The 27,197-nt window shown below is 41.3% G+C and overlaps 3 protein-coding genes across 5 annotated transcripts in view; 2 read left to right on the forward strand and 1 right to left on the reverse strand.

Annotated features, from left to right (window-relative positions):
* Nucleotides 1–1,939: 1,939 nt before the first annotated feature.
* On the forward strand, nucleotides 1,940–9,064 carry epn3b (epsin 3b; the record flags this gene model as incomplete). The annotated part of the gene is made up of 9 exons (XM_081360769.1): nucleotides 1,940–2,167; nucleotides 3,370–3,721; nucleotides 4,785–4,888; nucleotides 5,555–5,632; nucleotides 6,106–6,214; nucleotides 6,817–6,993; nucleotides 7,439–7,564; nucleotides 7,640–7,855; nucleotides 8,778–9,064. 9 exons carry the CDS (start codon nucleotides 1,940–1,942, stop codon nucleotides 9,062–9,064), a joined length of 1,677 nt encoding a protein of 558 aa, XP_081216895.1.
* A 2,976-nt stretch (nucleotides 9,065–12,040) lies between these two features.
* Nucleotides 12,041–16,882, reverse strand: LOC308688266 (uncharacterized protein). The gene is made up of 3 exons (XM_081361223.1): nucleotides 16,729–16,882; nucleotides 13,860–14,775; nucleotides 12,041–13,068 (listed from the first exon to the last, which is right to left on the reverse strand). The coding sequence occupies exons 2-3, from the start codon at nucleotides 14,705–14,707 to the stop codon at nucleotides 12,291–12,293; spliced, it is 1,626 nt and encodes a 541-aa protein (XP_081217349.1). The 5' UTR covers nucleotides 14,708–14,775; nucleotides 16,729–16,882; the 3' UTR covers nucleotides 12,041–12,290.
* Nucleotides 16,883–17,563: 681 nt separating this feature from the next.
* The window catches only part of b3gntl1 (UDP-GlcNAc:betaGal beta-1,3-N-acetylglucosaminyltransferase-like 1), a 43,770-nt gene continuing 34,136 nt past the window's right edge, over nucleotides 17,564–27,197 (forward strand). Inside the window, exons 1-6 of one of the 3 annotated variants that reach the window (XM_081361233.1) lie at nucleotides 17,564–17,901; nucleotides 18,288–18,404; nucleotides 18,518–18,617; nucleotides 19,300–19,364; nucleotides 23,317–23,382; nucleotides 26,545–26,640. In XM_081361233.1, the coding sequence (XP_081217359.1) occupies nucleotides 17,788–17,901; nucleotides 18,288–18,404; nucleotides 18,518–18,617; nucleotides 19,300–19,364; nucleotides 23,317–23,382; nucleotides 26,545–26,640 (558 nt within the window). In that variant the 5' untranslated portion in view covers nucleotides 17,564–17,787. The remainder of the gene's footprint in view (nucleotides 17,902–18,287; nucleotides 18,405–18,517; nucleotides 18,618–19,299; nucleotides 19,365–23,316; nucleotides 23,383–26,544; nucleotides 26,641–27,197) is intronic. The other 2 variants (XM_081361234.1, XM_081361235.1) reach the window with 2 other exon arrangements.

Raw genomic sequence — 27,197 nt, forward strand, 5'->3', positions numbered from 1 at the left:
TTAAGTGTAGTGAACCAGTCAGATAAAGTATAGTTAACCCCTTCAGATTAAGTGTAGTTAACCCTTTGCTAACCCTCCAGTATCGTCTGAATGAAAGAAACACGGTTCATGCCGACTGTGACATGAGTCAGAGCGTGCCGCTGTCATCTGGTGGTCCCGGGGGGCCCGTGGGCTGATGGCTAACAGTGTGAGTCGTCTCTTTGGGGGCATTTGTGACTCATGCATGAGTCAAAGCAGGGTTCCCACGGGTCCTTGAAATCCTTGAAAGTTTGTGAATATGAAAAAAAAAAGTCAAGGCCCTGGAGAGTTTTTGAAAATAAACATACATAGATAAAGATCCTTGAAAGTGCTTGAATTTATTTTGTGCAATAAGTTTTCTGGAAAAAAATCCATATTATCCCCTCCTTAGCTAATGTGTTATTTGGCCAACACGTTGTGTCCTATGCATACTAGCTTGCTTGATTTACGTTAGTTACGTGATTTTACACGTTACGCGAACCCTGTCAAAGACACATTTATTCATTAGCAGATGCTTTCAGGCAGCATTTCAGATGCTTTAATCATTGGGTCTGTAATCTGGGAATCGAACCCTTCACCTGAATGTTGCGGGCGCAGGGAAGCAGATTAATTATACGGGCCGTCTGAAGGACGATTGTTTTAGCGCTCAAAACAATCGAGTGATTGTTTTGGAGCCTGACGGACAGATAACTCCAACCCACTTTCTTTGCCTGTGTTTTTTAAGATAAGTGCTAATTGGAGAGCCGAGCTGAATTATTGATGATCCTGAAAATGGTAATCGCTCCCCTCTTGCTGGAAATAAAGAGGGAGGGGGCATTTTTAATTAGCTCAACTGAGTCCACTAATGTGTTCAAAAGCTTGTTAACCCTCTACAGACCACATGATGATGAACAAAAACTACAATAAACCAGGTTTAGGAAGTGACTTTTGACCTCTGACTGAGGAAACTGTCTTTTATACTTCACAATGGACTATAAAATGAAACATTTGAAAGTATATTTTATTTGTAATTGGACAAATGAACTGTAAACCTCTTTAAAAATGAATTTTATATTAAACAAAAATCACATTTTATTTATTCACCAACAATAAAGCAATATTTTGAATTTACTTTTATTTCTATATCATCTTTTGTATATTACTTTTTTTGTGATTTTTATCATTTTTAATTAGTTTAATTTTGAATGTATATAATTCAAAATAAATAAATTTATTATTATTTTTTTTTATTTTTCCTCAACTTTTGAAAATCTCATTTCATTTAGTTGCCGAGGACACACTTCTTATTTTCATTTAATTTTTTTGAAGTTTAAGTTTTTCATCTAATATTTGTATTTTATTTCAGGTTTACTTCAATAAAACAATTTTTATTAGTTTGAATTACCAATAACAACCGTGATTCTGATGTAGATGAGAGTTCCATGATGTGTAAGGTGTTGCTATGTGGTTGCTAAGGTTTTCTGAGTTGTTTTTAGTGTGTTGCTAAGTAGTTTATGAATGCATTATAGTCATGTTTTATCTGCATGACACCAATATTGATATATTAATGTTTATAATCATCTATATCAGTACTCTATAAACATGCTAATTTGTACTAAATATTCCATACAGACCATTTAAATTTGAAACAATTTTGAAGACAAAATGTCTTATCAGATTTTTTTTTGAAGACAAAATAACTATTTAGGTTTGTTGCCTTGGTAACTAAAATACTCTATCTCTTTACAGATTACAAAACTAGCATTCAATAAAACTATGAGTCAATATGACTTCATAAAGCCAAGAAGCATTTAATTATAGCATTTGAAGTGTAAAACCACCTGTTTTATATGCGTGTGATTTAGAAATGTCTGTTTCTCTCTCTCACAGCTCTGGATCTCTTTAGCGTGAGCGTCTGCCTCGTCCCACACACACAGTCGCCATGACGACCTCGGCCCTGCGCCGGCAGGTGAAGAACATCGTGCACAACTACTCGGATGCGGAGATCAAGGTGCGGGAGGCGACCTCCAACGACCCCTGGGGCCCGTCCAGCTCGCTGATGTCGGAGATCGCAGAGCTGACCTTCAGCGTCGGGGCCTTCAGCGAGGTCATGGCCATGGTGTGGAAACGCCTCAACGACCACGGCAAGAACTGGAGACACGTCTACAAGGTGCCCGAGTCTGTTCTCGAGGGCCTCCAGGGGACTTAAAGGGATAGTTCACCCAAAAATGAAAATTAGCCCATGATTTACTCACCCTCAAGCCATCCTAGGTGTATATGACATTCTTCTTTCAGACGAATACAATCAGAGTTATATAAAAAATGTCCTGGCTCTTTCAAGCTTTATAATGGCCGTTTCTGTTTTAAAGTCCATACAAGTGCATCTATCCATCATAAAAGTGCATCTATCCATGATAAAAGTGCATTTATCCATCATAAAAGTGCATCCATCCATCATAAAAGTGCATCTATCCATGATAAAAGTGCATTTATCCATCATAAAAGTGCATCCATCCATCATAAAAGTGCATCCATCCATCATAAAAGTGCATCCATCCATCATAAAAGTGCATCTATCCATGATAAAAGTGCATCTATCCATCATAAAAGTGCATCTATCCATCATAAAAGTGCATCATCTAAAAAAGTTGTTTTAGGGTTTAGTTACCCTAATGAACTAATGAACCCACCATTCAAGAAATCCCCCCCGAATTTGCACTAATTTAAAAGTGAACCTGTGGACATGTGCAGTCGTGCGCATTTTAGTTTCGCTTTCAAATTAGCACCAATTTGGGCGCGGATTGCTTGAATGGTGAGTTCATTATAATTCTTAATGAAAAACACAACAACAAAACAGTGCAATGATAAATTAGCGTAAATAGGCGCTTTTGCACCAATTATTGCTCCATCATCGCAGTGGGCAAGTTTCTTAACACCGGTAACACCGTCGACAATGACTATCATAGCAAACCTAGTCTAATTTACAAAGTATATAATGATGAGCCGGTGTCATGTGTCTGGTCCAGAATGGGGACTAACTGGCTAATATATGTATAATGATTTTGAGTTATTTCTAGTCTAATTTGCAAAGTGTTTCTAGTCTAATTAATGCATTTACGAGATTTCTAGTCTAATTCAGAAAGTCTAATTAATGAGTTTGAAAGATTTCTAGTCTAATGATTTCAAGTGATTTCTAGTGTAATTTACAAAGTGTATAATGATGAGCGGGTGTCGTGTGTGTGTGTGTGTGTGTGTGTGTGTGTGTGTGTGTGTGTGTGTGTGTGTGTGTGTGTGTGTGTGTGTGTGTGTGTGTGTGTGTGTGTGTGTGTGTGTGTGTGTGTGTGTGTGTGTGTGTGTGTGTGTGTGGTCCAGGCTCTGACGCTGCTGGACTATCTGGCCAAGACGGGTTCGGAGCGGGTGGCCCAGCAGTGCCGCGAGAACGCCTTCACCATCCAGACGCTGCGCGACTTCCAGTACGTGGACCGGGACGGGCGGGACCAGGGCGTGAACGTGCGCGAGAAGGCCAAGCATCTGGTGGCTCTGCTGCGGGACGAGGAGCGTCTGAGGCAGGAGAGAGCGCAGGCGCTGAAGACCAAAGAGAGGATGGCGGGCGGGGGGGCGGTTCCTCCCGCGTGTCCCAGCCGGCGCAGCAGTCAGCCTAGCATGGCCGCGCTGTACGGGGAAGAGTTCAGCCACTCCAGGGGATCCCCGTCCTCCTTCAACTGTGAGTAGGGTTGGGTGCCCAGCTCGGTTCTTTTAAAGGTGCAGTGTGTAAGTTTTTGTTGCATCTAGTGGTGAGGTTGCGAACTACACGCAACAGAAGGTACGGTGGTAAATAAATGATGAACTCTAAAGACTCCAACTTTTTTCTTTGTAACATCTTGTTCAGGTTTGAGTCTAATTATAATGAAACATTATTGAAAAACTGATTTTTTTTTATTTTTCAGTACAAAAAAAAGCTAAAAAAAACTGAGTAAAATTACATTTGTTTAAACAAAAAATACAAAATTCTTTTTGTTACAAAATTACATTTTGTTGCCTTAGTGTAAACCGCAAACGAACAGCACACAAGGGTTAAAGGTGCCGTGTGTGATTTAGCGGCATCTAGTGGTGAGGTTGCGAATTGCAGCCAACAGAAGTTACGGTGGCCGACAGGAAGTGATGTCGTCGGTCTGAGACAGCAGAGAGTAGCAAGTTAAGCAATGAGGTTTCTTTACAAAGACATAAGAAATTAGGTTTTCTTAATTATTCAGTAAAACGATATGTTATCGCGGATATTATTGTTACTTGTTCATCATTGTGTCAGTGTTTTATTTGCTGACTTTAGCTAGCTTAAGTCCGCTCAGGGCCACTGTAGAAACATGTCGATGTAAGCGGACCCGCGGTGTGTGTAGACAGAAACGCCTCATTCTAAGGTAATAAAAACATAACGCTTCATTATGTAAGGTCTTTATACACCACTGAAAACATAGTTATGTTTATGATTATGTTACAGATAATCATGTTATGTTACAGATCCTCCTAAATATTACACAATTGAGTTTTGATTTATTTATAAGGCGAAATTAAATCATACTGAGTCTCATCACAGCTGCTTCTGTCATGTGCTGTTGTGTTGTTTATAGTCTAATGAGGCTGTGTGACAGCAACACACACACACACACACACACACACACACACACACACACACAGTATAACTGAAGTGAGATGGTGATGCTTTATGATAGTAATCACAGACATTACACTCGTAAATATAAACACTGATGTCCGTTCACTCTGTCTGTCAGCGTCGTCCTCGTCTCCCCGAGCCTCTGATCTGGAACAGACTCGACCGCAGACCAGCGGAGAAGAAGAACTACAACTACAGCTCGCACTGGCCATGAGCAGAGAGGTACACACACACACACACACACACACACTCTCTTCTTTACATTAGACTGTTTCCTGTAAACGATCTCTGTTGGCTTTCAGTTTCTGTTTGATGTAGTAAATGAACACATGCAGTGTTGGAGTGTCTTTCATTCCCAGCATGCAGCAGCCGGAGTGTTTCCATCTCGATCCACTGTCTGTGTGTGTGTGTGTGTGTGTGTGTGTGTTACTTTTAAAACATTAAAAGTTTTCAGTTTTCTGTTAGAACGGTGTCGTGTAAGCGGCCCCTAAGTTAATAACTAATGATCTTTGCAACGGAAGTGAATCAATCAAAACTAACTTTAGCTGGACAATAACTTTATTCTAGAGCTGCTGTAAAGCCAAACAATCTCTGTTACTGTAATCTCCTATTATCACTGTAAAGCTGCTTTGAAACAATCTATATTGTTAAAATATATATAAAGTTTATAGTTTAAATAAAGTTTTTGTCGTTTTGAACAGGCCTGCTTGTATTAACCTCTTCTTCCTCCTCCTCTAATTATATTTCTCTGTTCCTCTCATGTGTTTTTCTGCTGTGAATGTGCAGAGCTCATTAACCTCCTGCTCTTTTAATCCTAATTAATCCGTTCACTGACCGACGGCGCCCCCTTCAGGAGGGTGTGTGTTGATCATGTGTCCTGTCCCGCAGGAGCATCGCGGTCACCATGGAGACGACCCTCAGCCTCGTCTGCAGAAGGTCGTGGAGGAGGGCGAGAGACTGTCAGAGGTGAGAGAGAGAGAGAGAGAGAGAGAGAGAGAGAGAGAGAGACACTGGCTACATTTACATGCACAACTTCTGTTGCAATCGCACTGAATTCATTTCCATTGATGAATCTGAACGTAGTGTTTACATGAACGCTAAACAAGATCGGGTTGATCTGTGCGTTTATACGTCACAAGCTTCAAATCGGGATAGATTTTTTGACATGTGCTCACTGAACTAATATACAGAGTTTCCTGATGTTTTCACATAACAACCATTGTCCTACATTAATGATTTATTTGTTTTAAACAGCAGACTTAATATTTATCCATTTCTGGTCATAATTCGGAGACAGTGATCATATGAACCGTTGTGCCGCTGTTTATATTGATCACGCATTACAAATGAGTGAATTCAGTGCGATTGATAGAAGTTGTGCGTGTAAACGTGTCCAGTGAACACCCCATGATCTGCTGACGCTTGCTCTCCTCTCACAGTCGGCCATCATCGATCTGGTGGATGTGTTCGGTCCCGCACCGCCGAGCGACGACCCCTGGGACGCCCCGCCCACCTGCGCCGTGACCTCTGACCCCTGGGAGTCTGTCGGTCAGTCATCAATGCGCTAGTTGCGTTCATGCATTCATTTTTAACAATAGTTGGTGATTTCCTCTGTACGTCACCAAAGAAATCTTGTCTTTAAATTGCATTCAACTGTGCAAATGTTACAATTTATCAGTATTTTGTGAAGTAGCATTAAATGTTTCAGCATTTTTTTAACATTCTTTTAGATTTTTCAGATGAAATCAACATTGATGACGCAAACGTTGTCTCAGCATCTTTTGCATATAGATCTTATTCAAATTTCAACATTGATTGATCAGTATTTTGTAAAATTTTTTAAAAAAAAATGTAGTATTTTTGTTTTCTTAATTTTTGTTAAGGTTTTGGTAATTTTATTGTGTTTTATGTCATTTTATTAGGTTTTGTCTATATAGGCTAGTTTTTTTTATTCACTTATATATCAGTTTTAGTTTGAGTCTCAAAAGTAACGTGAGAGAAACTGGTTTATACTTAAAACAAGAGAAATCCATGAAAACAAGAGTTGATCTAAAGCAGCGTTGCTCCTCAGGGAAATGTATCCCGTTTTAAGGATTTTCAAGAGATTTTGAAGGATGTTTCACAGTGCAGTGTGGCTGTTTCTGCTTCAGCTGTAGTGGAGTCCAATAACCCAGGGGTTGATAGTCCCTGGACGGCCCGCCCCCCCTCCAGTAGCCCCGCCCACCCCTGGGGAACCCACCAATCGCCTCCTGACCCCTGGGATGCCCCGCCCTCAAACTCCACCTCTAATATGGATGGAAAAGCCTGGAGGAGCCCAGCGCGACAAAGTGAGACGATTTTAAACAAGTTTTCACAGTGACGACCCAGTAAATTAAAATAATGCATTTTTTTTAGAGAATAAAGAGAGGATCCCTATAATACCAGGTGCAAAATATACATTTTAATTTCATTTTATACCGTTTGTGGCATAGAAACAATAACAGACATCCTTTATGTTAAAACTCAAACTTTCACTGTATATATTGAAGAAAAATGTGTTATTTATGTTTAAAATATCTATATTTATATATAATTTAAATTATGTATAAATATACAGTATATGCATGCAAATATTTCTTAAATATATACATGCATGTGTAATATATAATTATATACCATACACACACATATATTATGTAAACCCAAACTTTAATTTTGGATGCGATTAATCGTTGCCCAGAACACATGTAAAGTGAAAGTGTGTGTCTCTATATTCTCTGCTCTTCATTCTAGTCCCGAGTGGGAAGGACCCATTTTCCATTCCAGAGGAGGAGGAGCTTACAGTGGAGGGGGAGGGGCCTGTAGTGGAAGGGGAGGGGCCTATCCAAGTGTTCAGCCCTCGCTGTGAGAGTCCTGCAGGTCCTCATCACACCGTCCTCACACTCGTGTCCCTCTCCGAGTTGAGTTGAAGCTCATTCGCATCTCTCCTTCCAGATGCCGATCAGTTCGGCGAGTTGGTGAACGGATGGGGAAACGACAGTCCGGAGACCTTTGACCTCTCTCGTCTCGGGCCTCCCCTCGACGCGGTGACCCCGAGACAGTGCCGGACCCCTGAAGCGTTCCTCGGACCCACCGCTGCCTCCCTCGTGAACCTGGACACGCTGATCCCAGCCAACCCGCCGGCCAAGAGCAAAAACCCCTTCCTGTCAGGTAGGAGCACTTCACTCGCACTCACTGGGGGTGTAAATGTATCTAGTTTCAAAGGAGAAGTTAACTTTAAAATTAAAATCTCCGGATAATTCCTCACCTACACGTCATCTAAGATGTTCATGTCTTTCTTTTTTCAGTCGAAAAGAAATTAAGACATTCCAGTATTGTTCTCCATATAGTGACTTCAATGGGGTCCAACAGGTTGAAGGTCCAAATGTGAGTTTCAGTGCAGCTTCAAAGTCTCGACACGATCCCAGCCGAGGAATAAGAGTCTAATCTAGACAAACCAGTGGACATTTTATTTAAAAAATAAACATTTATTACTTTTTAACCACAAATGCTCGTCTTGCACTAGTCATCGATGCGCCACACATTACGTAATCACGTCGAATGGTCACGCGTGTTCCGGTTCAAAAATGCGAACTCCATCTCATATTGTCCGCCAACTTCAAAATCGTTCATTGTTTTACCTTTTATTTATTTAATTATTTTTGTAAATGGAGTTTGACTTCACTTTGTAAACACTAGGTCTGTTCTTACACCTACGTCACGCTTGACCTTTCAACATGATTACGTGATGTGTGGCTCATCACAGCTAATGCAAGACGAGCATTTGTGGTTAAAAAGTATATAATGTTTTTTTTTTTATATATAAAACGGCGGATGGTTTGTCTAGATAAGACTCGTATTCCTCGGCTGGGATCGTGTCGAGACTTTGAAGCTGCATTGAAACTCACATTTGGACCCGTTGGACCCCATTGAAGTCACTATATGGAGGACAATCCTGGAATGTTTTTCTCAAGAACCTTAATTTCTTTTCGACTGAAGAAAGAAAGACATGAACATCTTGGATGACGTGAGTAATTTTAATTCTGAAGCGAACTAATCCTTGAGGAAGTGATTGGCTGATTGTGTGTCTCAGGTCTGAGCTCGCCGTCTCCCACAAACCCCTTCCACTGTGAGCCGGCCAGACTGACCCTGAATCAGATGCGTCCTCACTCCACCTCTCCGCTGCCGGCTCCCGCTCTGTCCTACAGCGCTTCTCTTCCTCAACCGCTCCTGCAGCAGAAGCCCCAGACTCTGCCCTCGTCCCACACACAGCCGCCCCACGGCCTGCTGGATCTGCCCAGCAACCTCCCGCTGCCCCTGCTGCCCCTCACGCCCCCCAGCCGACACACACACCCGCAGAGCCACAACCCCTTCCTCTGAGGAGCCGCTCCGCTTCACAACCCCACACCGGATCACAGGGATTCAGTGTCAGTGTGAACGGACTGATTCTGAGTCTGCAGTGTTACAGTGACACTACCTTTCCAATAATGCAACACACATTTAATGACTTTATTAACTTGCGTTCGTTCGTCTGTATTCTGCGTGATAATTAAAGCGCGAGAGCTCAGACTGGATTATCACATTTATATCGAGCTTAAAGTCAACATGAACTCAAGTCAGACTCCGTTTACTTTCCTTACGCACCGTCCTGATCTTATTGTGTCATCAGCGCACGTTATATTCCAAAAGCCTTCGGTTATAATCACAATATTTCGTTGTGAATCTGTCCCTTAATTGTCTGACGTCATCTAGGTCAGGAGTTTGCCACGGACCCTCATCCTAAAATGTACAAGGCAGATAAATATATTTGACCCAAATTATTAAATTGAAATTTAGTTAAATATGAGTTAAAATGTAATATTATAATTGTGTAAAATATTATTTTAAAAATATTATTTGTTATTACTATGAATGTATCTTTTTTACTTTATTTATTTATTTATTTATTTATTTATTTATTTTTTGCATGTTTAAAGACCCAAACCATTAAATTGAAATTGAATTAAATATTAATTAAAGGGTAATACTATAATTATGTGTAAAATATTATTTGATAAATATTATTGCTATAAATATAGTTTTTTACTTATTATTATTATTTATTATATAATATTATTATTATATTTGCATGTAAAGACTAGGGCTGCACAGTATTGTAAAAAAACTGGCTTTGCGATGTTTTGCTTTTCTGCGATATATATTGTGAAATGAAAAATACAAAAGATACAAAGATACAATCTTTCAGAAAAGCTCTATTTGAAGACAAATAATCATGTTAAAGCGATTCGGGTGATTTTGTTGCAGCTGTGTAGAACATTAAAAAAGACAAAATATAAAAATGCAAAATAATTTTAGGGCTGAATGATTTTGGGAAAGGTTCAACTCAAACTCAAAACTTAAGTTTTTTTTGTGTGTGTGAGTATTTCCACTTGAGTTTTTATAGGTCACATTCATACAGTTTTTTAAATAAATAATGTATTAAACAAAATAAGAAATATTGTAATAATACTATTGTACTGTAAAATAAATAATAAATAAAACGGTATTCGTCAAGCTTTTATTTTGGCGGGTTGCCGCATTAATGAGTGCGCTGCCTGTTTGAGAGTGAAGCCGCTGTATGTTCATTAACACGCGTGAACTCACAAAACCACTTTATTCACAGTAAATGATGTGCTGATGACTTTTAAACATGTATTATACGCATATATTTCATTCATTAAATCGCAACTTGCGCGATTTCACAGTTGCAAAAAAGCCATTTGCGATATCATTTTTTTCCGATATATTATGCAGCCTTAGTAAAGACACAATTTATTACATAAAAAAAATGATTTACTATTAATTATAAATTTAATCTTACTTAAGTATTTAATTTATGTACTTTTTTTTTTATTCAATAATTCATTTTTAATTATTTATTTATTTTATAGTTTTTCCACTGTTTTCCTATAATCTGTTCGATGATTGCGGTTTGAAAACCCCTGATCTAGGTCACATGTGTGGGGAGAATAGCCACATAGTTACCGAGGCATTATAAAGCTACAGATGTAGGCGGTTTCCTGCACATAGTTGATGTAGTAACTCAATGCTGGCTAACATAATGCAAACGACAGCAATAATAGCCATTCTGATACGCAACGTTCACTTCTCACAATCCGCTCCACTCCCGATCGATAAACCCCTGACGATGTCCCATTATGGGTTGTGAATGTGGTTTCATGTTGACTTTAACATGACCCTGGCTCAGCGCTTTACTCTCGCTGCACAGGAACAGCATGCTGCTAATGACCCCACGGAGAGATTACATGTCCATATTTCAGGACTGGAGACACTTCAGGAACATGATGAATCTCCACCGAGAACACACATTACTTTCTGTTGCCTCGAATCAATGAGATCCGGCGCTGATTGTAACCGAGCTCCTGTCTCACCGACAGTCCCACAATGCACTGGGGCTGGCGCCTCACTTCCTGTTTGGATCTCAGGAGCGCCACCCACAGGAACCCCTCATAGCCAGTTAAAACTCAGAGAGGACGAGTCGAGTGATCGCTCGACGCTGAATGATCCGATGCTGTTATTTCCTCCACTCAGAGCGTGACTGGAGATCAAGGACCAGCTGTACTGTTAATCACTGACGATGAGTGTGTGTGTGTGTCCCAGTACAGGAGAACCAGGTTAATCCTTCAGTCTACTATCAGTTAATGGTGTGTATTAAAGACACTAATAAATGAATGTTATTCACTTTTAACGCTACATGTTCTGTCCCTCAGCTCTCAGAAACAGTGCGTCTCGTGTCCAGCAGAGGTCGCTCTTTCTAAATCTGATGAATATTAATCATTTCTGTAATGCACAGTGAACTGAAGAGGATATTTCTTCAGGATGTGATGTGTAAATTATAACTATGACGCGAGAGGAGAGAATTACCAGTATTTTTCCACTAAACATTTTTTTTTAACTATTTTTGTAGAATTGCATGCAGTTATGTATAACTATGCTTGAAATAATTATTTTATAGTTAATTAATTAATGTGTGTGTGTGTGAGAGAGAGAGAGAAAGAGAGAGAGTGTGTGTGTGTGTGTGTGTGAGAAAGGTTTAACGGTCTCACTGATCTCACATGTCTGAACCTGCAGCTTTTTACAATATAACTGCACTTTTTCTAGCGGTTTGGCAGGTTTCAGGTGCACCTGCTTCACTGTGGGTGTGTGTGTGTCTGTGTGTGTCTGTGTGTGTGTGTGGGTGTGTGGCCGGCGTAAACTCTTGCTTTCGTGTGCAGATATTCAGATATGTGGTCCAGGCTTGTGTTTCAGTGATCTTCAGTCAGGCTTGTATTACTAATACTAATATCTGACGTGTTTATGGACGCAAAAGAGCAATTTCACAACATTTTGAGTGTTAATTTTATACTTGTAAGCATGAAAACCTCATGAAACCTCAAGACAAAAAAAAAAATACAAAGAAACTCATTTAAACAGTGTTTTATATAAATATAATTCAGTGCTTCACATGATGTTTTCTCCATATAGCTCATGTGAACTGTTGGTTATATAAAATATTCTTACTTATTTACAGGCTTTATTGATATTGATCTGCTGTGATTTCCAGACGTTAACGGCTAATTCTCTTCCTCAGATTGTGTTTGCTGAGACTCGGCTGTTTTCTCTTCATGTTGCGTTTTCCATGTATTTTTGTCCGCGTTTGAAACGCAACAGTTGACAAGGAGGCGGAGTCTTCAGCAGAAGGGGCGGAGTCTTTTGCAGAAGGGGTGGAGTCTTCAGCAGAAGGGGCGGAGTCTTTTGCAGAAGGGGTGGAGTCTTCCGCAGAAGGGGCAGAGTCTTCAGCAGAGGGGGTGGGGTCTCCAGCAGAAGGGGCGGAGTCTTTTGCAGAAGGGGTGGAGTCTTCAGCAGAAGGGGCGGAGTCTTTTGCAGAAGGGGTGGAGTCTTCCGCAGAAGGGGCAGAGTCTTCAGCAGAGGGGGTGGGGTCTCCAGCAGAAGGGACGGGGTCTTTAGCAGAGGGGGCGTAGTCTCCAGCAGAAGGGGTGGGGTCTCCAGCAGAAGGGGCGGGGCTTCCTGCATTTGTATCTAGTTTAACATCTGGAGGAGTGGAAAGGCTTTCATTGAGGTCCATGTGACTTTGGACTGAAGTGTGAAGGTTTGAGACGTGTGAGTTTGAAGGCGCGGACTGAGAAAGCTGACAGAGGGCGAGCGCTGCTGTCTTCACAGATAGATGATCATCCTCCTGTGATGTCACAGCACCCATAATCCCCTGCTTCAGCAAGCAGCTCTGTGATTGGCCGAGAGACATCTTCATAGACAGGTTCAGAGGACTGTTGGGAGGAACCAAAGTATCGTCATCAAATCTGTCGTTTCCCGCTCCTTCCATCTCTCTGAATGCAGGAGAAACAAGACACAAGTGAATATATTTAAACATGGGATTACGTACTTTATTTATTTATTTTTTCAATAATTATATAAATTAAAATTATATAAGTTATAAAAAGTTATATAAATTAATTTCATATTTTGCAAAATTATAAATATTAATTTGTACAATTCTAATTATGTATTACACAAATTATAATAAATTGTAAAATGAATAATTTAATAAATAAATAATATGTACCTTAAGGAGATTTTAATTTTTTTTATAATTAGTCAAATTATCAAAAATAATATGAGTAATTATATTTGTTTTTAAGTGATAAATAAATGTTAAAATTAATCATTTAATTAAAACAATATATTAGTACTCTGAAGTTTTTTAATGGAATTTAAACATTGATAAAAGTATCCATAATTTGTAAAATGAAAAATATTTATTTTAAATGTAATTAATTTGTAGAAGATCTGATCTCAGGGAGATTATATTTTTATGTAATTTAATTTAATAATTCGTCAATTTATCCATGATGTGTGAAATTCTAATTATACATTATAATAGAAATTATAATGTTACAATTAATAATTGAATAATTAATTAATTAATTTGTACTCTGATCTCATGGCGATTGTTTTTATTTTATTTTATTTTAACATTTGTGAAATGATCCATAATAATTTGTAGAATTATATATTATCAATAAATTAATTGAATTTAATCAGTTATTAATTTGTTGCAGATCTGTCCTCAGGAAAATTGTTATTTTTGCTCTATTGAATGTAATGTGGATGTTCTGACCTCTCAGGAAGACTCCACTCCTCCCGTGTCTGTGTGGCCACGCCCCTCTTCTCTGATTGGCTGGCTGGAGCCTCATTATGTAGTGGGAACGTCTGGGATTGATCAAACCCGTCGGGTCTGTCCGGTGATCCAGCAGCGGATCGTCCCGTCTCCGGACTCGCCTGAACCTCCTTCCCCGTCAGATTCACCACGAGCGCGTACGGTTCATATGGGAAGACGGGAGTCGGGATCGTGTAGCAGTTCCTGAAACACTGCTCCGGGAACGCCACGGGGAACAGCGTCTGTGGGAAGAGTCCGCGAGTGACGTACGGATGAGCGGCTGGCTCGTAGATGTACGGGTTGTAATGAGCATAGAAAGGGAACGGGAAATGAAACCCCGGATGATACCGGAAATCTCCGGCTCGCTCCTGAACGAGTGGCTCGTTTAGGAGGTTCGGAACGCCGGGAGTGAACAACACCGGAGGCCTCCAGACGGACACGGGAGTAAGAGGATGAATGGCTTCCGGTTTGAACACGGTCCAGGGAGTTTCCTTGGATGAGGACACCGTTTGAGGATCTGAGGGATCCACTGAGATCTCCTGTGACGGATCCACTGGGATCTCCAGCTCCTCCTCGTCTTCATCCGTGTGTGCGGAGGGGCTGTTTTCCTCTCGTCTGCCGGGTCGGGAGCTCACGGACACGGACACGTCACACAGGTTGTACTTCATGTGGTTGAACAGGTGGGATTTCTGGTTGCAGGTGAAGGGACACTGGAAACACTGGTATCGGAAGGGTTTTCCGGCGGGACGAGGGATGTAGTGAGGCTTCTTCGGCTTACGCTCCTTCACGAGGATGTCCATCGTGGCCATGGAGGAAGTCTTGTTTGCAGAGGAGGATAATGGTTGTTTTTAAACCCAGAAACACATAAAGATATACCCTGTAAAGAGAAGGATTTCGGCCATTAATGGACACTGAGGTAAAAACAACAAAAAACAGGTGATAACGATAATCAATCTTTGGTCTGTTAAATCCTCTTCCAGAATGGTGAAGATTTGAGTAAAGTCAAGACACCTTTAAACATTGTTGGAAATATTTGGGATAAAGTGCACAGCAACAAAATATATATAACATTATTTTAGTAGTTTTTGGATATTTTAATCCACAAATCTTACATATTATGCCTTTAAATCTTGAAGCTGTTCACCTTTATTTTTACAGCGCTTTTTTACAAAGCAGCTTTACAGAGATAACAGGAAAATAATGCAACACGGTTTGTTTCCAGAGGAAAATAGCGGCACAGTCCAGCTTAAGGAAGTTCACTGATGGCTCATTTTTATGTAAAAAAATTATTTATTTAGTTCATTTATATATATATATATATATATATATATATATATATATATATATATATATATATATATATATAGCAGCACTGGAGAAAACCGTCCAGCTCAGTTCAGTTCAATGGTGTCAATGCAGGAGATCAATGATATTGTTGAATATTAAATGAAGCAGTATTATTAATATAGTAAAAGCTCATAATTCTCAATTCTGCTTTAACATCCATTATTTACATAAAAATAAATGTTTTTTTGCGGTTTAATCATCTCTTTTACTGATGATACACGCTGTGTTGAACACAGTTCAGAAGTCTGTGACTGGTGAGAGTTTTCGAAAGAACTGTAAAAACAGAAATATTGTGAAATATGCACTTTTAAGAAACACGGTTCAGGGTATTTTGATGGTCCCTTGAGCACATTAGTAAGGTTGCACGGCATGATCGGCTCGCAGTCATTAGAGATGAGCAAACATTTCTCGTCACGCTGCTTGAAAGTTTCTTTCCGCCACAGAATACAAAATAAAAAAGGTATTTTGTGTCTCACAATTCTGACTTGCATGTTTATTATCTCTGACTTGCAGAAAACATCACGTGATGTGCTTGATCGGCTATTTGAATAGAAGCTGTCCTGTCTTTAATGTTTGAATAAACGCTGGTGAAACTCTAGCCTGAGGACAGTGAATGTGAACACATATGGAAATGAAGAGCTATTCATGCTAGTTTGCATGAGCTTCAGTCACTGACACTTTATTTTACTTTTCTGTCTTATCTTCCTCTCTTTTAAACCATACTTTATTTGGTCCCCCCTGTGTCGCAACATGTGGTCGTTCAGGTTTCGCTGGTTGTGCGAGTCGGTGTCACTCATTTTCGGATAAACTCTCGTTCTTTTACATAACTACTGCTTACATTTAGGATGACTTACCGTGGTAAACCTAATTTACACCAAAATTTAAATTAGCCTGCAGTTATATCGCAGTAAAATCATGATATATAGACTAATAATACGGGAAATTCATGAAACGATGTCCAAAACTATCTGTCATTTTGTTTATTTATTTATGGCAGTGATTGATATGGGTTATTTCGTATTAAAAGCATGCATTTAACTGCTTGTACTAGCCTACTGCTTAATCTTAGGATGCTACACTTATACTAGCACGTGATTGTCTGAAGTAAAAAGCTTAAACGGCAATGTAAGGATTTACCATGCAACCTAAGTTACACTAAAATCTCAATTAGCCTGCAGTTACCGCGGTAAAATCATGATATAGACTTATAATACGGGTCATTTTCATTGTTTGTTTATTAATTAAATTTTTATGACAACGATGTGAAGTCATAGGTATGATTGATTTCGTATTAGAAACATGCACAACTCCACTTATTGTAATGGTTAAATGTTGCACAGTTCTGTTTTGTTTAGCCTATTTAAATATTTGTTTTTGTTTTTTTATTTACCGTGTGATAAAGCACATGAAAAGACTCGTTTCTGTCACCGAAACTCATTTGTTGAGCTTATTTTGACTGATAAATGTCTGATTTTGTTCTTACCTCGCACGCGTCCGACAGCAGAAGCTCGTGTCCTGTAACAGGTGTTTGTTTGGGGCGTGTGAGAGTCTTGTCTGTTTCGCACACACACAGACCGGCTCGACCCGTCGCGCGGGGTCACGTGTTTAGGGGGCGGGGCTTGAGGAGCCCCGAGGATACGTCAACACTCACGCGCCCGCAGTTATATACTCGGAAAACTTTCGGGCTTTCACACAGAGATCGCTCGTGAATTTCACTGACCATTACAAAGAAACGACAAGAAACACGTTGAATTGAACGTGATGTTATGAAGTAAGCAATATATAGTTGTATTAAAGGTAGGTGTGTGTGTTTAGCGGGTGACTGACAGGCATGATCAGAATGTGGTTGACTGAGATCTTTCTCTGTCTTTAGGGCACAGACATCAGTGTATGACCTCAGGTGCTGTTCTCTCTCTCACATACACACTCTCTCTCTCACACACACACACACACACACTCTCTCTCTCTCTCTCTCTCTCTCGACCGTAAACAGAGGTGTTGGGAAGTGAGCAGGTGACGACAGATGCAGGTCTACACACGTCAGCAACTCCTGCATATGATTAATGCTGCAATAATGACTACATTTTTTTGTATTAATATTTATTTATTATTCTACTTAATATTTATTTATATTAATTATATGGTTTTATTACTTCGTTTTTTATTTTATTATTCGGGTTAATTAGTAATTAATAATTATTACTTTTGTGTACTTTTCGAGATGGTCACGTGTGGGGTCCGCTTCACTCGTCCAATCACAGCTGGGCTCGCTCAGCGACAGCGTTTCAGTCCAATCAAATGCCCGTCCGCGTTTTCCTCTCGGCCAATCATCTTGCCGCTCCCGCCCTGACGCGGAAGTGATCTGTGCACATGCGCTCGTCAACACACGCGCGAGAGTGCGCGAAGAACCAAAACAGAGCTTATTAAGGGGATATTAAACACTGTGAGAGCGGAATGAGCCCAGACGACTGAAGATCATCAGTGTGAGCACAGATACTGGAGCACAGATACGAGTGTGTGTGAGTGTGTGTGTGAGAGAGAGATGAACGGCACTCAGAGGTCCAGTGGAGAGTCCGAGCACGAGGCAAAGCGGCCGTGCACGCGCACAGGGTCACATGACCGCAGTGAACCAGCAGAGGGCGACAGTGTTGCAGTGGTGAGTTACTCGAGTATCATAACAACTCACAGTCATAACAGTAGACCGCAAAATATCAATATCAGTGACGAGCAGCAATACACACATATCAAGAAATGTCATTTATTGTAATACGTCGCTGTGCATGCACAATAGTTCCCACATAGCGGTTTGTTTGTATTTAAGGAAACTTAAAATGTTAAAACAAATAAAATGCCAGTACATGTCAGAAATAAAACTATTCTCTTCCATTCTGTTGTTTATTGGCAAAATGTACAGACTGTCAGATGTTTGCAAAGAACAAATCATATAAAAAAATGACCATCGCTCAACTCAACAAATGTTTCAAGTGGTTTCCAGTTCAAGTGCAACTGAAAATGCAGCTAGTGTGTGTGTGTGTGTTTCAGTCAGTGATCATGCCCGTGTATAATGCGTCTGATTGGCTGGGCGAGTGTCTGCAGGCGATACTGGAGCAGGATTTCCCAGGCCGTATGGAGCTGTCCGTGTATGACGACGGCAGTACGGTACACACACACACCCACACACACACACACACACACACACACAGAATATGAGTATCAGTCTGAAGAATATGTTCGAACAGCGTCTCGTGTGTGTGTGTGTGTGTGTGTGTCAGGATAACTCCAGAGAACTGATCGAGGGATGGAGGCAGAGGTTCGAGGACAGAGGCGTCTCACTGGTGATCTCAGGACACAACGCATCCAGCCCACGAGGAGGTGTGTGTGTGTGTGTGTGTGTGTGTGTGTGTTTGTGTGTGTGTATCTGCACTTATTCCTGGAGAGCTCAAGGACTCTACATTTACATGTTTATCTTGACACGCGTGTGTGAAGCTCATGCGACATTAAACAGACACACACACTCAGTTCATGCGCTTCAGAAATCAAAAGAAGTTTCTTATCAGTGTTTAGTTGGTGTCAGGATCTTAAAACATCTCCGTGTTTGGCATACCGAGCTTTCAGCATCACACACACACACACACACCTGTAGACGAACATGTCAAACACACACTGAGATCTGTTTGAGAGAGCGCAGGCCGTCTCGACCGGATTAACTTCAGTAAAGTAACCGATCTGAAGCAGAAACAGACTGTGACACGCATGACTCTCTCTGTGTGTGTGTGTGTGTGTGTGTGTGTGTGTTTTGGGTTGACAGCCTGACAATTGTTTCAAGATTCATTGGTATTCATGTTGATTGACAGTCAGATTGAACACTGATCAGTGACTGTTTCAAATGCGCTGATACTAAAATACTCAGAAAGTCTCAGAAATGGGGAAAAAAACATTATGTTCTATATGTTTTAGATTATGAGATGAAATCCCCCATTTGTGTTTAAATACACAATATTTAGACGACAGCTCTAGTGGACTAAAGTCATGTTTGTGTGTGCTTTTTTTGTAGTTGGATTTGCTAAAAACCAGGCGGTGTGTCAGAGCTCTGGACGATTCCTCTGCTTTCAGGACGCGGTGAGTGTGTGTGTGTGTGTGTGTGTGTGTGTGTGTGTGAGAGAGAGAGAGAGTGTGAGTGTGAGTGAGTGTGTGTGTGTGTGTGTGTGTGTGTGTGTGTGTGTGTGTGTGTGTGTGTGTGTGTGTGTGTGAGAGAGAGAGAGAGAGAGTGTGAGTGAGTGAGTGAGTGTGTGTGTGTGTGTGTGTGTGTGTGTGAGAGAGAGTGTGTGTGTGTGTGTGTGTGTGTGTGTGTGTGTGTGTGTGTGTGTGTGTGTGTGTGTGTGTGTGTGTGTGTGAGAGAGAGAGAGAGAGAGAGAGAGTGTGTGTGTGTGTGAGAGAGAGAGTGTGTGAGAGAGAGAGAGAGAGAGTGTGTGTGTGTGTGTGTGTGTGTGTGTGTGTGTGTGTGTGTGAGAGAGAGAGAGAGAGAGTGTGTGTGTGTGTGTGTGTGTGTGTGTGTGTGTGTGTGTGTGTGTGTGTGTGTGTGTGTGTGTGTGTGCGTGTGTGTAACATGTACCACCTGTGATGTAAATACGCTCCCAGAATCCGTGTGTTTGACAGGCCTGTCAGAGGAACTCAACTAATGACTGAAGTGTGTGTGTGTGTGTGTGTGTGTGTGTGTGTGTGTGTGTGTGTGTGTGTAGGTGAAAAAAGTTCATGGATCCATGTAAATGCAGTCCAGCTTGTGTTTGGGCTCCTCCAGTGTGTGTTAAAGATCTCGGCATCATGACATTCACTACAGAAACACATGCTTCAGATTCAGTGACTGTAAAACCTCCCCTGCGGCGCGTGAAAGAAACACACACACACACACACACACACACACACACACACACACACACACGTCTGTTTTTCTATCATAACGGGGACTTTTTTCCACTGACTTGTGTTTTTATACTGAGGCTTTCTCTGCCAGGTCAGGTTTTAATAAAGAACTGGAGCTCAGATCTATAGGGTTGTGTTGTAATATCCCGCAGTGTCACGACCTCTGGCTCAGCGTGTGTGTGTATCTCACACTGATGTTGTGTAATCAGATCAGATCTGCGATGGAGAAGCTGATGTTTCTGTGAGAGTCTCTCCTGCAGAGCCGCTGGAGTCCAAGTGTGTGTCGCAAGAAAGAGCGTGAGATCGAAACACGTCTCTCACACTCGTCTGTCTTCATTCACTCCTTCACACACACCTGTGTGACTGTCTTGTCTTATAGTGTAGAAGATATTCAGTGCAGTGTTCAAGCTGCTCGTTTCCATTTAACAGCAGCTCAAAAAAGTGTAAAAAGCGCCATAAAAGCAGTTGAAATGGTTGAAACTCAGTTTGTTGTTATCGTTTGGCTGAAGTCTCATGTTATAAAAGATGAAGTGCTTCACACTGGCTATTTGAGGCACTATTGGCTATGACTACACACTCTTCTCCGCTCCTCGAATACATAAAACACTAGCCTTTATATAAATGTAGTGTTTCTTGAGTAAAGAACATTCAAACAACCAGTTCTTCATTTATCCTTGCATTGCAAACAAGCAGAGACTGAGTGCAAGACTTCATTCACGATAGAAGTGGGCGGAGCTATGAGGTTTGACTGACAGTTTGAGGAACCAATGGAATTACAAGGTTTAGTCACAAGCTTTTTTTTTATACCTCTCATTGGCTAAATATTTGCAAATCCCACAGACAGACATAGAGGTTGGCCAATAGTATTGATTTATGGAAAAAAGACGAAATATGGACATATGAGTTGCTCAACAGTGATAAATAACCCTGAATACACTCTTAAAAGGAACCCCGACTAGTGCGGCATGTTGGCCTTATAAGATTAACGTGGGCGTCAGCTATAAAAAGGTGATACGAAAACACTCCAAATGTTTATGTTCTTATTAAAAAAAGCAGAAAATCCGTTCACTCGTAGGCCGCCATAGTTTTTTACGTCTCAATGCATTCTGGGTAGTGACGTGTATTGGTTGTAGCCTTTCTTTTACTGTCTATGGTTGTAGCCGGTTGTAGCGGCTTCGTTTATTGTTTTTCCAACGTATCGGCTAGCTAGCTAAGTTTTCTTTATGATGTGTGCATTTCTCTCTATTGGCACGTTCTCTGCGAAGATGATTCTGCATCGTCAACTTCATCTTTGCAGCCGACACTGACACAGAAAACACTAGTTTATTAATAAACAATTCAAATGTCTCCTTGCTTTATCTGACACATTCATAATCATTACTTTCGCCGCTTCTTTGTGACCGCTGTTATGTGCGTTACTGGCAGCGTCACGCTCCGGTTACATGAACACGTCACCACCGTCTCAGCACCAGAACATGGAGATTTTATTTTAGAGAATAATCGCGCAACCTTTTCTATAATTAAATCAACTAATCGAATATTCAAAAATCGTGACTCATCCCTGCATGGAATCTCTTGTTTATTTTCCCATATCGTCACTCTCACTATAAACGTTTCTTCCTTGGTTCGCTTTTAATTATGCCTATTGTATTCGTATTCTTTACTGTGGTAAAGTAGAAAAACGCTGTAGGACAGATAGCCTACATTTTTACTTGTACGTCAAATTCTTTTTAACACAGTTTTTGCTTGTTATTAGACATGATAAGGCGCGTCAAGTTTATTTGTAAAGCGCGTTTCACACACGTGGGTGATTTTAGTTTGGCTTTCTCTGGCAGCGCAATATCAAACATAGCCTAGATGCCTTGCCCTTGTGGAAGATACAATTCTTTTACAACAAGTAGACTGTAAACTGCCACCGTCACAGCCCTAGCGCACCGTATAGGCTTAAACCAGGAGAATAACGCGGAAGACGATCTTTTAGCCGACTAAATGCCTCAAATGCATCAGGGCTGAAGTGATGGGAACACAGCCGTGGGTCTTTAGGGAGTTGTACTCATCCACAAGCAACTTCCCACTCTTTTCTTATTTTCTTCTCCTTTGGAAAGCAGTGGAGGCTTACATCACTCCCCTTGTTGCCTTTGGACTGGAAATTACAACCAAACGCTGCACAATGTGGCATTATATTCACTTTTAGTATGTAGCTACAGTTAAACTTAGCGCCATTAGCTCACCTCTCTCTGTTCTGAACACAACCGACACAACCTTTACACGTCATCGACCCAGAATGCATTGCGCATGCAAAAATAATGGCTGCCTTCGTAATTCTGTAAAACACTGTGAGGATTTTTTAAATAACGGAAATATTTGATGTATTTCTAAGTATGTATTTTGTAGGAGAGAGCAATTGTAGGATATTTAGGCCTATGTGTCTTAATAGTCGGGGTTCCTTTTAACAACTAAAGATTTCAGTGATGCAATAGAAGAACCATTTTAGTTCCCCGAAGAAGATTTGCATAACAAATGAAGAACATTTTAATGATCTAAAGAACCGTTTTTTTGACTATAAAGAACCTTTAGTGGAATGGAAAGATTTTTGTGGAATGAAAAAGGTTCCGTGGAATTCAGAGGTTCCTTATCAGTTCCAATACAGAATCTTTATTTTTGAGATTGTTGGGCGAATAAATCAGGACAGAATATTCTACTCCTTTAATAACAAATGAAAAGAGTGCAGATTATTTCTACTTCTGACTGTGTGTGTGTGTGTGTGTGTGTGTGTGTGTGTGTGTGTGTGTGTGTGTGACTGATGCTGAAACGCCCTCACACTCTTCCTGGTGTGTACGTCTGCTGTCCGCGGGTGGGGGATTTAGAGGGATTTTTCCCTGAATCAGAGTCAGCCCTGCTTGAGGCTCACAGGAACGCCAGGAATTCTCTCTCCTCCAGGAGATTGGGAACAAGCATCTGATCACTGGCACACACACACTTGATGAATATATTCATCTAATATGCCAGAAACATCTGTAGGCTGTTAAACTGAAGTAGAGTTTGATTCTCATTTGTGATGTTTTGACTAAAAGAACAGTTGTGATGATGTCGTGTGTGTGTTGTGATGATGTCGTGTGTGTTTGGTGATGATGTCGTGTGTGTGTTTCAGGATGATGTCATGAGGCCTCAGAGGGTTCGGCTACAGTATGAAGCTGCCGCACTCAATCCCACCGCGGTGAGTTTCAGATAAATGTTGTTCTTTGCAAGTTTATATTCATCAAAGAATCCTGACCAAAATTATGGAACTGTTTTCAACACTGATAATAATCATAAATGTGTCTTGAGCATCAAATCCTCATATTAGAGTGATTTCTGAAGGATCATGTGACACTGAAGACTGGAGTAATGATGATGAAATTCAGCTTTGATCACAGGAATAAATTACATTTTACAATATATACACATAGAAGACAGTTAATATGTATTGTAATAATATTCCACATTCTTATTCCATGTCAAGAAAAACATAGTTTGATGTTATTTTTCAAAAGCAGCAGCAGTTATTTTTACAGCCAGTGTTTTGCGAGGGTTTGGTTTGTTGCTTTGACCTTTGACCTCGGGTCACAGCGGGCGTAACGGCGACAGACTGAAGACCTGCGGCGCTAAACTAACAGAGAAACACTGAGCTGAGAGAGTGTGTGTGTGTGTGTGTGTGTGTGTGTGTGTGTGTGTGTGTGTGTGTGTGTGTGTGTGTGTGTGTGTGTGTGTGTGTGTGTGTGTGTGTGTGTTTACGTCAGAGGAAATGAGACGGACGAGTGAAAGCGTCTGTTGTGTTTGGGTGAAGGTGTGTGTGTGTGTGTGAGAGAGAGAGAGAGAGAGAGAGAGAGAGAGAGAGAGAGAGAGAGAGAGAGAGAGAGAGAGAGTGTGTGTGTGTGTGTGTGTGTGTGTCTGTTTACGTCAGAGAGGAAATGAGACGGACGTGTGTGTTGGTGTGCGTGTGTGTGTGTGTGTCTATCTGGTCACGTCAGAAAGGTGAAGGTGTGTGTGTGTGAGAGAGAGAGAGAGAGTGTGTGTGTGTGTGTGTGTGTGTGTGTGTGTGTGTGTCTGTTTTTAAATGAGACGGACGTGTGTGTGTGTGTGTGTGTGTGTGTGTGTGTGTGTGTGTGTGTGTGTGTGTGTGTGTGTGTGTGTGTGTGTCTGGTCACGTCAGAGAGGAAATGAGACGGACAAGTGAAAGCGCGCGTGTTGTGTTTGGTTGAAGGTGTGTGTGTGCATAGGCGCCGATTTATGTTTTCCTCCGTGGGTGCTCATGGGCGCAAGCCCTTTAAAAAAAAAATAGTCAAAAAATGTTTGCATTTCAGAACCTTAGGAAATGGACAGCGGCCGACACGAACACACACACCTATTTAGCCTACTTGATAATACAGCCGTAAAGTAATCTTTCAAGGACAGCGCCACTTCTCACAAATACAGACAGGATTGGAGATGGAAAGTTTAACTGACACGTAACCGCGATCAGCTTCGTGGGAAATTTACAAAATGTAACAGTGTTAAATTTGACAAATACTGTTCGATAGAACTGTTTGTTACTACAGTAACAGTTATCTGCGTGCTTCCTTCTCAGCGATGAAGTTCCACATTTGTGGCTATCCAACACGAAAATGCATGCAGCAAAGCCTTTCCCAACATTGTTTTCTTCAGTTTTGTCGACAACTTTACCATCTCCACTAGCTATTCTTTTCTTCAACTCCTCAGACAGCATCCATCTCGATGACTGCAAGCAGATCGCGCGCGCGGTTATGATGACTTTTTAAAAGTGAAAGTAGGTCTAGAGACTCCTGAGAGGGCGTGGGCACAAATAAACTGATGTGGATTTTAAATTATTTTATTTACTTGAAATACAGGCATATTTTTGTAGATGTGTTCCTAAAAATGTGCATATATGTTTACGTTTGTACGTGATTGTTTTAAACCCGTGTTTAGACCCGTGTCCGACCCGCACCCGTTTGAGCAAAATTTTTGTTGACTCACCATTGCGGTTAATTCTTCAGGAGGTTATACTGACTATGGCCGCGCTCACATATCGCGCATAAAAACGCGTCGAAAACGCTAGGCGCGCCGCGTTCTCCTTTTTCCAAAGCGCTCGGGTGGTTGCGCTCCGGAGGCGTCTGTCGTTGCTAAGCTTGGTTCTTGTCACGTGACCTGCGGTGCGCTTGCGGCATTCTGAAAAGTTGAGATGTTTTTATCTCGATGCGGCGCGGACGCGCTTGGAAAAAACGAGCGCGTCGCTTCCATTATGAGCGCGCATACCGCGCGGCTACATTTGAAATAACGAACTTGCGCGCGCAAAAGACGCGATATGTGAGCAGGCCCTATGGGAGCAACGTGTCTCTGCGTACAGAGCGGGGTCACTAAATAGGCGTTTTCATCCGAGAAACACTTAACATAGCACCAACTGCAATGTTTAATGACAGTCTGGCACATGTGGGTGCTCGGTATTTTCCGTGGGTGCTCAGTATTTTCCGTGGGTGCTCGAGCCCCGGAGCACCCACGGTATCGGCGCCTATGTGTGTGTGTGTGTGTGTGTGTGTGAGAGAGAGAGAGAGTCTGTGTGTGTGTGTGTGTGTGTGTGTGTGTGTGTGTGTCTGTTTACGTCAGAGAGGAAATGAGACGGACGTGTGTGTGTTGGTGTGCGTGTGTGTGTGTGTGTGTCTATCTGGTCACGTCAGAAAGGTGAAGGTGTGTGTGTGTGAGAGAGAGAGAGTGTGTGTGTGTGTGTGTGTGTGTGTCTGTTTTTAAATGAGACGGACGTGTGTGTGTGTCTGGTCACGTCAGAGAGGAAATGAGATGGACAAGTGAAAGCACACGTGTTGTGTTTGGTTGAAGGTGTGTGTGTGTGTGTGAGAGAGAGAGAGAGAGAGAGAGAGTCTGTGTGTGTGGGTGTGTGTGTGGTCTTAAGCCCGATTTATACTTCTGCGTCGAACTCACGCCGTAGCTACATCGTAGGCTGTGTGTAGCGCGCGTACCCTGACGTGCACCTCTCCAAAAAATGTTACAACGCGTCAACTCTACGCGGACGCAAGCGCTGTGATTGGTCTGCTAGAGCCACTCCCTCGGGATCACATGCTCCCTCTGCATGTGTAATTTCTCGTATAAAGTATAGATGAAACCCAGCGCGTAGCGGCTCCGGCGCAGGTCCAGCGCAGAAGGATCAGCCTTAAGGGTGTAACTTGAGTTTGTCGTGCGATCAGCTCTGTCATTGCTGTATCTGGTGAAGGATGGTTCCTGTTCACCGTAAACACACTTGTATGCGAATGAAACATTTATATCTTGTATTATATGTTACATATAGCCAGATGATCAAAAAAAGACTAATGTCTCTTGTGTGTTTGGTCAGATTGTTGGTTGTAAAGTGTGTCGAGTTCCTGAAGGCTCCACTGAGCGATACACCAGGTGGATCAACTCTCTGAGTCCAGAGCAGCTCCTCACACAGGTGACACACACACACACACACAGGTTTCCTGTTCTGCATTTGTCATTGAAAAAAACAAGCAACGGTCCTAGTACTGAGCCTTGTGGTACTCCATACTGAACTTGTGATCGATAAGACATCTCTTTGTTTACTTGTCAGATAAGTATAAGTGTTTACGAACAGAGGCACAAAAGAACATAATCATATATGACACAATATCAAAATACAGAAGAATCTGTCGCTTCCATCTTATTGAGAGTTTAAGTAGTGTGAGAAATGTCATCCACAGCCTGCTTTACCTCCATAGTGTGCTGTGTTTCCAGATATTCAGCGGGTGGTCGTGCAGTGCAAGACCTCACCCATTCAGAACTGATCACTACATACCAGAACAGAGCCTAGCTAAAGTAGCACACACATGCTAGCTGGTTAAAGTAGCAGGAGTTGGATATTAACAGTAACCAATGGAAATCACAAAAATGAAACGTCACTGGTGGAGATAATAATGAAAACGTTAATGAAAGATGATGATTTTATTCTGTAGAATATATATGAGGAAGTAAAGAGGGATGATCTGGATT

Source organism: Scardinius erythrophthalmus, assembly GCF_964197995.2.
Source record: "Scardinius erythrophthalmus genome assembly, chromosome: 3".
Classification (NCBI taxonomy): Eukaryota; Metazoa; Chordata; class Actinopteri; order Cypriniformes; family Leuciscidae; genus Scardinius; species Scardinius erythrophthalmus.